This window comes from Girardinichthys multiradiatus, chromosome 4 (assembly GCF_021462225.1).
Source record: "Girardinichthys multiradiatus isolate DD_20200921_A chromosome 4, DD_fGirMul_XY1, whole genome shotgun sequence".
Taxonomy (NCBI): Eukaryota; Metazoa; Chordata; class Actinopteri; order Cyprinodontiformes; family Goodeidae; genus Girardinichthys; species Girardinichthys multiradiatus.
In genome coordinates, this window is record NC_061797.1 from 23,701,056 (window position 1) to 23,712,113 (window position 11,058).

General features: G+C 38.8%; 1 protein-coding gene across 4 annotated transcripts; it reads left to right on the forward strand.

Moving 5' to 3' along the window:
* The first annotated feature begins 2,587 nt into the window (after window positions 1-2,587).
* On the forward strand, window positions 2,588-10,628 carry sult5a1 (sulfotransferase family 5A, member 1). 4 transcript variants are annotated; one of them, XM_047363739.1, is made up of 7 exons: window positions 2,970-3,099; window positions 5,404-5,630; window positions 6,709-6,920; window positions 8,814-8,940; window positions 9,024-9,118; window positions 9,434-9,614; window positions 9,962-10,628. In XM_047363739.1, exons 2-7 carry the CDS (start codon window positions 5,492-5,494, stop codon window positions 10,105-10,107), a joined length of 900 nt encoding a protein of 299 aa, XP_047219695.1. In that variant the 5' UTR covers window positions 2,970-3,099; window positions 5,404-5,491; the 3' UTR covers window positions 10,108-10,628. The 4 variants fall into 4 exon arrangements, with proteins under 4 accessions (XP_047219698.1, XP_047219696.1, XP_047219697.1 ...); XM_047363742.1 differs by lacking the exons at window positions 2,970-3,099; window positions 5,404-5,630 and adding an exon at window positions 2,588-2,969; XM_047363740.1 differs by lacking the exon at window positions 5,404-5,630 and having other exon boundaries at window positions 2,592-3,099.
* The last annotated feature ends 430 nt before the right edge of the window (window positions 10,629-11,058 follow it).

The following is an 11,058-nucleotide window of genomic DNA, read 5'->3' on the forward strand; positions in this document are numbered from 1 at the left end:
AATAGTCTGATGAAGAACTCCCCCATGTATTAATGTCTCATATGCATGACAGAGGTAACACACAGATACCACATATGAGTTTATTAAATCTATAGATGCACTGGCTGAAAAATTACCTTTTCCTAACCAACAAAAACCCTCTCTCTGAGAAAATTAAGCTATTATGCCAATCTGTACAAATGTTTTCCAACACTTTTTAAAAATGCTTTATGTTACCAGTGCAATGAAAAAAAAACTCTGAAAAAGTATCCCCCTGTAAGAACAGCTCCAGAACGCACGTGGCTTATACGTCCACATTGAGCTGGAAAGGGTGCTGAAGACGCAGCGCAGCCAACATAGGAGGAGCACAGAGGAACCTTTTCACCTGCTCAAATGCCCACTTACAGAGGGGAGACCATACAAATTAACATCTCTACACAGCAAACTACTAAAAAGCACCACGACAGAAGAGAAATGTTGACAAAACATTTTTGTAAATTACCCAGTGAGCCTAAGAAAACACATGAGCTCCTTCTTAGTAACTGAAACAGGAAACTGCTCAACAGCCTGAACCTTTGCTGCAACAGGGCAAACCTTAACCTGGCCAACCACAAGACCAAAATAGGTAACAGTTGCCCTCACAAACTCACACTTTGTGAGATTGACTGTCAACCTTGCCCCTGCCATATGAGTGAGAAGCTCCCTGATGCACTCTAGTGTCAGAATACACGACCACGTCATCCAAGTAAACCGCACAGCCAGTCATATCACCAACCACTCTGTTCATTAGTTACTGTAATGTCGCTGGTGTATTTCTAAGCTCAAACGGCTTCACCATAAGAGTACAAGCCTGTTGGAGATATAAATCAAGACACCACACGCGAGCACTTGGTCAACAGAACCTGCAAAAAACCGTTCAGAAGGTCAAATTTACTGACAACTTTAGCAGAACCCTCTTGGTCAATGCAATCATCCATTGTTGGCAACGGAAAACAATCTGATTTTGTAACGGCATTAAGCTTTTGGAAATCTAAGCAGAAACGTGGAGTGTTAACACTTGGCTCTGCGATCCCATTATCAAGCATGTACTTGACTTCTGCGTCCAAATACTTCACTCTGCAGAAATATTGTTTTATCAGTCTCCCACATCCACATCTTGCTCAATCAAATATGTGGGCCCTAGCATGTCCGAAAATAAACAAGGAAATCGATGTATCACCTCTGTACAACTGTGTAGTACGACTTTCTGGCAAGTGAGAAAACAAAGTCTACAATTTACCCAATGCTTCTGAATTTTTAAGGCGCCCATGTGTAAAAGCACTATCCAAGGTACCACTGTCATCTCCAACAATAGGCGACAGTGCGCCGTTCATGGTGCTGAAACTCTCGGCCAACCCAGTAAGCCTGTTTACCGATGACGTCTCACAATCCGACTGCAGTAAATCAACTTCTTGAGCATAGTACACATTTAACAAGTTCATGGACTTGATCGGGTCTTTTTCATTCACTCCGGCATCGAGATTAAATAGGTTTTATCAGAAGTTAATTTAATAACTGCATGTGGACCAGTGAACTTGGCTTGAAAGGAAGAGGACATGATCAGACCCAGGACCAACACTTGATCACAAGGCAAAAACGAGCGCACCTCAGAGTGCCGCTAAAATAGTGCTTTCATTTTTTCCTGCGCCGCAGTCATTCTCTCTTTAACCAACTCCCTCGCCAGATACAAACGCCTTCTAAACCCATTCACATAGTCCACCAAGTTTTTCTGTGGAGCAGACTCTTTCAAAATGTCTGCCACCAAGGCCCTCACTGTGCATCCAAAAATCTATTCATTTAAGCTAAACCCTGTGCTTTCCTGAATGACCTCCCGGGTCACCAACATCAGCTAAGGCAAACCTTCCTCCCAGTCATCCCCCATCTTTGTACAGTAAGTGTTCAGGAGAGACTCTCTGGATCAATTGCTGTTGCTTTACTGTGCCGTACTCTGAGTTGTTTCAGGACCTGACTGAACAAATGTGATGAAGAAATTGGTACCTCGGTCCTACTGTATCACTTTAGGAATGCCAAACACGAAATAAACTGGGTAAGTGCGCACACCACCGCCCTAGCAGTTATTGTGCGTAAGGTATAGGCAGCTGGATATCGTGTAACTTGACACATCACTGTAAGCAGATAGAACCCAGCCCCTGAATGAGGTAATGGGCCCACATAGCCAATTATTAAGTGTTCAAATGGCTCAGAAGCTGACACAATTGGACTCAATGGAGATGGCTTCAAAACTTGGTTTGGCTTGGCAGTGAGCTTACAAACATGACACGTCTTAATGTTTGATGAAATGTCCTGCAGCCAGAAGAAAATGTCAAAGGACCCAATCGTATACCTTATCCACACCATGGTGCCCAGACTCAACATGTGCAACCTTTAACAGAGCAGTGCGAAGTTTACTGAGCACAACAATTTGAAACTCAGGATCATCAACGTCAGCATGTGGCAAACATTTTCTCACCAACAGTGAATCCTGAACGAAGTACCCACACACACAATCCAAAGCTTCACTCAGTGGATACGCCTGATCAAAAAGGCCCTTTAAAGACAGGTCAGCTTGTTACTGGCAGTTCACTACAAGACAGGGACACGGAAAAATAAGACAAAGGCAAGAAACGCGCACCGACTCATATCTGCTTCTATTTCCAAACTTCCAAACTCAAACTCTTGTTGGTGCTTCTTCCTTCGCATGCAACAAAGTTAAGCAACGATTTACTGTTCGTGTACCCAGCATTCATTCAGAAAATGGGTGTAGTAATAAGACAAGTGTGGCTTGACTTTATTTCGGAGGCCTCCAGAGGCAGCCCTAATTGAAGCGGATTTCCCCCCACGGCCTGGAAAAGAAGGACGGGACAGGTAGCAAGTAGCAAGAGCTACCCAGCCGCACCCCAACCGCTCAAGGAGCCGAACATGCCTTTTGTCGTACAGATCGGCCGGGCCAGGTAGAAGCCAACTCCTTACAGCTTCTTAGATTAACTGGAATGCTAGTCATTTTCAGTCCACATGTGGATGACCGGACCTCCCTCATCTCGTCGCCCGGAAACATTTTCCTCATCACGGTTCACGTAAGAGGTAGCGTTTGAGCAGAGAAGATTAGTTTAGAGTTAAATAATCTAAATAATGTTCGCTTAATGATGTTTGTTTTTGTTTGTGTTGAAAAAAACTCAGCTAAGTGCTATCAGACTAGCTGCTCAGCTAATGATGTGTTCTGTGCAAACTTTATTGAAAGGGTGGTTTTTTTAATCACAGATCGGCCATAACGCGCCGTCAACGCTTATGCATTTTGATCCGTTTATTGATGATAATTTAAAGATATTTGTTCGACGTTAAAGAGCTATAGGCTTTCTTTTCTTAGCTTAAACCGCTAATGGTTAAGGTAACATGTGACTTAACGTGTCTATTAAGAATTTATCCAGAAAGGTTGTTAGTTTCCAATCTAGGAAAATAATATTTCCCTAAGTATTATTTTACTAAAAATGGTAGCTAATTAAACACCATTAAGACTCATTTATCCAGAAAGGTTTGGTTTTATTCAAAATCATGTTTCCTTTTCCCTTTATTATATTCCTTAATAAAATGTCCTTAAATATTATTGTACTAAATAAAGGCAGCTAATTAAACACTAATGACAATTATAAATCCAGAAGGCTGGATTTATTCAGCAAATCATTTTTAAAAACAATATTTTATTAGAAATAATGTTTTATCTTGCATTGTGAATGGTTGTTTGAAAGTATACGAATTATTATCTAAGTTAGTTCCAAGACTAACTTAACTTCATCTCCAGATTCTTCAAGATAATCCTTGGTTCTCAAACATAAATAACATTGCATGGTAATGTTGCATCACTTTGTTGGTCATGCTTTTCAACCATCTTTGATTCACTTGTTCATATTGTATATAGTTATTCTTTCATTCTGCTTGGTAGTTTAGTTGGATTGTTTTTGCATGGTAAAGAGTTTGTTGATTGAAATACGTTTAACTTTGAGTTGACTTCTTTATGTTAATAAATTCTTGTATTTTAAGAAATTGTGTGAATTTATTACATGTGTGTGTAGAGTTTATGCTGTTCAGTAATGTCAGAGCTTGACTCACCCCTTTGATTATTGTCCTAATACCACAGCCTTATTTGGCTGGTATTCACCAGACAACACTAAATGGACCGAATTATTATTTAATTAAATATTAAAATATTAATATTAAATATTAAATAATATATTCATAATAATAATCCCAACATGTGCACAGAACCAAACTCATGAATGAAGCCCATTTGTTTGCAACCTGGCTTAAAAGCAGTAACAAAGAAAAGGGCAGACACAACACTGTAGAAGCAATTTATTTGGTTAATGTGTGTTTGTGTCCTGAGAAAGCATGTCACTGGAAAGGGGCCTGTTTTGAACCTTGTTTGGCCAAAGGGGAAACTGCTGTCCAGTCTTGGAATGAAGGGAGTGATGAGAGTAATGAGATTGTTACTGCAGCTGTGATCAGTTTCTTGCATTCCGGTAAATGCGGCTGAGAATTCATTGTTGTGTTTGCCAGAACATGTGTGTAAATGGAAATGGTAAATTGAATTAGTCAAGAGTTTGACATACACAACAATGATATGACTTTTGTATATATACACCCTGACTCATGTCAGGGATTTGGGATTCTTTGGGATTTTGTATTATGAAGATGTTTTCAGAGATGTGTTCTGAGTAAAAGGTCTCCCACTTTGGCTTTGAGAGGAAATCAGTTGTCTTTTCACCATTTTTATACTTTAAAATAACTTCTCCTCCCTCAAAACCAAAATAGTTTTGAGCCTTTTTAAAGGCATTTATTTAGAATAAAGAATTATCAATCTGTATGTTGTCAGTGTAACTGTTTGGTGTGCTGTAGGTATGTGTGGCGAAGGGAATCAGTAAGGTAGGGTGTGGTGAAAGTCTTGTAGCACAGTGTGTGTGCTAAAAGAAGCTCTCATGGCGGTAGCGTGGCTGGTCTCACAAACCCGAGTAAGCAGAAGGATGTTGGCAACGGTGTGGGGATGCCGCCATGAGTGCAGAAACTGTTGATATGAAAGACGCCACAGGAGGGTTGAGGCAGAAACCCCTTTTTATCCCATCTGGGAACACCCTAGCCCTACGTGGTACCTGACAAAAGTCAAATAAGTATGTGTTCTTGATTACTTCTGCTTCCTCTCATGAATCTTCTGCAACACATGATGTGTCTTTGCAGAAGATCATTTATAAAATACAGAATATTATTTCTTGCATGAAGACATGATGTCCGTTTTTTGGAAAGTATTCCACTGGCAGACGCCCATTTTGAGGAGGATCCACCTGAACGTCCTTATTTCAATTCATGCAAACCTGACATGCTCATCATTTCTCACAGAGACAGACTCACTGAGACAGAAAGGCCAGAGAAGAGCTGCAGTAAAGAGATCCTGTGCATCACATTCATAAATATATTAAGAGAGGACATGGCCAGGTTGGATGTCACAGAGATTTTTCACGGCATTTTGTTTCCGGGACACCTGCACACCCAGGATTCCTTACAACTCGCTCTCAAATTTCTGTTTCAAGACACGGATGTCCTCATCGTGTCCTATCCAAAGTCAGGTAAGAGGAGACTACTTTAATTGTTAGGGTGAGCTGGACTTAACCGATGTCTTTTTATTCCAAATAACCAAAAGATCTTTTTTAAAATTGTGGGAAGTTGGTAGGTTTTGTAAAAAATGCCAAAGAAAACCTGAAACAGTTGGTTGGGTGATCTTTTTGTTTGGGGGTTTATTTTGCAAACCTTGTACAACTGAAATTATCTTCAGCCTTTTTGAATTGTAAAATAAAATTTAGAATTTCAAGAATTTTCAATAAGTTAATAGTGGAAAGAAATTGGTCTTTGCCAGGTCTTCTTGGCGACAGAACGTTCCCCATTTTCCAATATGCAGTGTGAAAGTTCTTCAACTGTTTAAGCATGGCCTTCAGCAGGTGGGTCTTTGTGGTTTATTTTTAAAGTGGCAGTGTATCATGGTCCTGGATATGCCATTGAGTAGAGTGCTAGCAGCATATCCATATAGCAGATAGTGTTAACATCATTGTGACAGCGACCTGGTGAGCATTCAGGACAGTGTCTCTGGTCCTTATAAAAACTGGGGAAAGGCCTATTTGAGGACTACTTAAGGCAGCATCGTTAATGCTTTCACATTTAAAAGGTTTTCAAAATTTTATTTCAAAACAATCAAGCAGGTTGTGGAGGTCAACAGTGGTCCTAATCTGGAATAAAGGAGGCCTCTACAATCAGATGGAAAACACTGTACAGGGTTTTATAGCTGCTCCTCAAAACACCCTGTTTCTTCTTTCTTATTACTGAAACACGTAAAATCAAAGGTCTGCATTTTCCAGGAAAGAGCTAAAAAAAATCAATAAACTTTTTTTTATCAAGACACACAGATTTTACCATTTACCTTACAGTAAAATTAAAATTTAATCCAATATCCCAGTACTTTCCACAGTTAGAATAGTGTCTGTAAGTGTAATTTTGTACGCTGGGAACCTCAATATTTTTGAAAAACTGTTCAAGGTCGGTACTTATACCCAAACGAGCTTGCACAGCTGTAGGCAAATAAAGTATTATTTGATACTGATCAATGACAACAATAATACTCAGTTTACATGTCTCTCACATTTGTCTCGACAGGCACCACGTGGATGCAAGAAATTGTGACCCTTATATCCAGCAGAGGTGACCCACATCTATCCCAGACTATTCCAAACTGGACCCGAGCTCCCTGGTTGGAGCAATATTACTGTGCAGATTTGTTGAAGACCTCAACCTCAACACCTCGAGTTCTTACCACACATCTGCCCCATCACCTGCTGGGCCGCGCCCTCCAGGGCACCAAAGCCAGGGTGAGATTAATATTTTTCAGCACATTCATCTGTCTTTAATGTTAGACTATCATCAAAACTAAAATAAAGGGAGGGGAAAACCTTTCCCTAAAACTATCCTTGCAAATCACTAAAGTGATGCACTAAAAGAAACACCTAATATCTGCCTGCTTTATGCTATTTTTGGGCTTTTATTTTTGTATTTCAGTATAGCATGATGATGTGAACACATCATAAAGTTCTTTAAAAACTACAACTCAATTTATAAATTTTAATGTATTATAGATTTTCTTTAATTCACACAAGGTAAAGATTATACATGGAAAGTCAAATCTATTCATACACCCTCCACTAACAAATTGTTTTAATGTCCACTGGTAAGTCGCACCTCTGCTGCTTGTTGTTTGTAGCCAATTCTGTCTACATATATGACCACACCTCTTCAGAAATACTAAGTTCAATCTTTCTCTAACCAGATATAAGTGGGAATGTAAATACAGTCAGTGAGTTCCAATGATGCTCGTTTGTCAGATTAAAAGTACTTTTTAGAAAAAACAGCCTTTGGGCATGCTTTAAACATACTTTTCATTAAGTCCACATTTCTGTCTTAAGAATGTTTTTTTTTGATAGGTCTGATGTAAAATTGTAATCTTAAATGACATGTTTTCATTAGCTGTAAGTGAAAAATCATCACAGTTAACAGAAATAAAGGCTTGAAAACAAATCAGTCTTTGAGTAATTAAACTAAACTATGTGCGTCGTATCACAATTTTATTGTGGAAAAAGAACTAAAAGTTAAAATTACTATAATCTTCATACCCATGACAAACAAACATAGTTGCCTAAACATCAATTGTAAGCTGTATTTTTGTTTTGTTTTCAATAAAAAGAGTGATTATTAGTGCAACTCGTATAACGCCATTTTCCAAAGAGAACAGAAAATCTTCACACTGCCATCAAAGCCAAAACATAAAACACTGAGATGCGCGTATTCCATGAGTTTAGTCAGAATTGTAGCAGTTTAATATGTGCTGATGTTAATCAGGATAAGAGAAAATGTTTTCTTCGGGACCAAATTAGAGGGGATTAAGGGGACTGACTAAAGATTACAAAGGAACATTTTTCAGGAAGTTAAACGAAGAAAGACTAACTGTGAAAGTTAAGCAGACCGTGAAAGGGTGTCATGTTTTGTGGGTTAGGAGCTGGATCAAAGTGCAGACAGGATCTCAGGAGCAGCATATTGAATGAAGGATTTTTCTAATAACAAAAGACAAACCTATAGCAAGGCACGAGGGGAACAGGAGATTGAGCACTGGCAGAGAAACAGGAAGAGTAATGGGGCAGAACAGAACAGGGCAGCAAATGGATATTAAAAGGAAGATCCAATAAAAATCAAAGAGCTGAAATACTGAAGGAAGAATGCAGAATGACATTGGATGCAGGTGAATGAATCTGAGTATAATGTGGAGCAGCTGAGGCAGAATGGAAGCAGAGAGACTGAGGCAGGGCTATTATTAACATAGAAGGGGTAGAACTACGATACAAAGAAATGACTAAACAAGGGGAAAAGACTAATACTGACCAAATGGAATAAACTAGAATACCCAGGGAACAGAACACAAGAAATAAGTAGGAAGACCCTTTAGAACATAATGAACAACAGAGACACAAAAGGAAACCAACACCTAAACACTTAAAGAATATAACTGCTAAAAAGCCTCATACATTTCAAAAAGCTGATGCAGGGATGGTGTTATAATATTCATACATTATCGTGTTACTGAGCTTTAATCCTTTTTAGCACACTGGTGAGCTTTGTATTGTATTTTTTCAGCTTCAGAATATCTGTATTTGTCTGTTTTTTGCAATAGCAGCTTCAATATGTTGGCAGTTTTGCTGTTTGTCTTCTAACAGATCATTTATGTGAGCAGAAACCCTAAAGATGTTCTGGTGTCCTTTTATCACTTCCACAAGATGGCAAACTTCCTCCCTGATGCTGGCTCCTTTCCAGAGTTTTTAAACCAGTTTCTGCAGGGAACATGTAGGCTGACATTTTAGTACTTCTATAATTATTTTTCTTTGCGTTGCCCAAATAGAAATTTTTTTTACCCTTATTCTGTTCAGTGCACTTTGGTTCCTGGTTTGACCATGTTAGGGGCTGGACCAATCAGGCTGCAGCTCTCAGTCTGCTTCATGTCAGCTATGAAGAGATGTCAATGGTAAAGAAAAACTTCTTCATTCCTCATGTTGCAGGAACTTCACAATATCCTCAAGCTGAAGCAGCTTTCTAACACAAATAAGTGAACATAACACTACCACAAGAAAGAATCCAAAAGCAATGTAATGCAAGATGTATTTAATGAAGGGATAAACCACAAATAGTGTCCTAATAATTAGATTTTCCTTTGCCTGTTTTTAAGACTTTCTAAATACACGCTAAAACATTGGGTGAACTGATTGAATCCTTGATTAATTGTTTGAAAAATATTTTTTTGGGTATTTTATGCAATTTTACCACTTTGCCGTGTTGTTAGAACCTGCATGGGGCCATAAACAGGGTCAGCTCTTTCCTGCAGCGCCCTCTCTTGGAGCATGAGCTCAATGACTGTGTAAAACACTGCAGCTTCAGCTGCATGAAGGACAACAAGATGATCAACTACACCCTTATACCTGATGAGATACTGGATCACAGCAAAGGTTGCTTCATGAGGAAAGGTGAGTGCTGATAATTTTCATTTGTCTCACAACATGGGATCCAAGTTCAATGAAAACGGATGTCACAAGGTTTTGATTTAATGTTTTTCAAAGAAAAATCTTTTACATGAAACAATCTGCTTTAAACTTCTCCAATTTGGCACATTTTTCATATTGAAGAAGCAACTTTTTAAATATTATTTGATGCACAAATTTGACCTTTAGTTTATCATCTTACTGGTACAGACAAAATAATTTTATGCTTTACATTTCTAGGGATAATTTTTTTTCTTAAACTTCCCTGTTTGGTTTTCAATAAAGGTCTTATCTTTATCTTGACAGTGTCTTATTTTTTTCCTACCATCCAGGTGAGATTGGAGACTGGAAAACCATGTTCACAGAGGAGCAGAATCAATACTTTGACAGCGTGTTCAAATCCTGGATGCAGGACTGCACTTTGAAGTTTGTGTGGGAAAAAACAGAAAAAGAAGAGTTGAAAGTGTTGAAAGAATGAATATCCAGGAAAAAAAAAAGATTTGTAAAAACTGTATGACAGATGGTGTCATCATGTCTGAGGTGGATCTTGACACCCGATTTGTAAATCTTTCTAGCGTTCATTAAATCCAGGAATTTTTAAAGGTTATATTCAGGGATAATCTTTATGATACCCTTTGTAATGTAAAAAATGTAATTGCTTTTGTGCTTCTGAGTTGATGACCAAGTTTGAAATGACAATGGCTTCCACCTTTGTGTCTGCCCCATCCTACTCTCTTCCTGTCCCTGGAAACCCTGCTGGTCCAACAAACAATTTGTTGCAGAGGAGCCGAGATGTCTGCATGAAAGTCAGGTTGACTCTCACCTCTGCTTTTTCCTAGAAGGGGGTGCCAGGTCACATGGGGTTTTTCCAAACTTATATAAGGAGGGGTCAGCCTTTGTCTCATTCGGATTTTGGTCTCGGCTCTGCTCTGTAACACGTCTGATGCTGTAAGACCTGTCACCCTTAAGGCTAAATTAATAAAGCTGACTGAATGGTTATCATCGTTCTCTTTCTTTAGAAAATACAATTTTTCTACAACAGTTTGGCGTTGCTGACAGGATTCCTTGACTGACTTCCTCTGAGGACATCGACGGAGAAGGGCCAGGCCAGCCTTGGAAGAGTTTCCTTGTCTCATACCCCGATTTATTGTTACAGGGAAGGAGGACTTCTGCGTCGAGGTTCTTGGAGACTCAGCACTGGAATCCGGAAAAAACCTGATTGATTTTCTTTTTAAGAGACCGTGAGATCCTGAATCAGCATAATTTAATAATTACTATCATTTGTTTTACCAAGCTGGGGTTTAAACCTAAAAACAAATTAGAACAAAATATCCAGGTTCAACATTTAAAATTTCTACCAAATTGAAAATGTCCTACAAATTAAATTGAAAGCTTAAATTTATAAAACTTTTCTACTGAGGACGAGGGT

Excerpts from the sequence above, each read along its gene's own strand:
- sult5a1 (XM_047363739.1), top strand. The coding sequence starts at position 5,492 with ATGGCCAGGTTGGATGTCACAGAGATTTTTCACGGCATTTTGTTTCCG. Across the intron at positions 5,631-6,708 it reads CGTGTCCTATCCAAAGTCAG|GCACCACGTGGATGCAAGAA; the intron begins GTAAGAGGAGAC and ends TTGTCTCGACAG. Across the intron at positions 9,615-9,961 it reads AGGTTGCTTCATGAGGAAAG|GTGAGATTGGAGACTGGAAA; the intron begins GTGAGTGCTGAT and ends CCTACCATCCAG.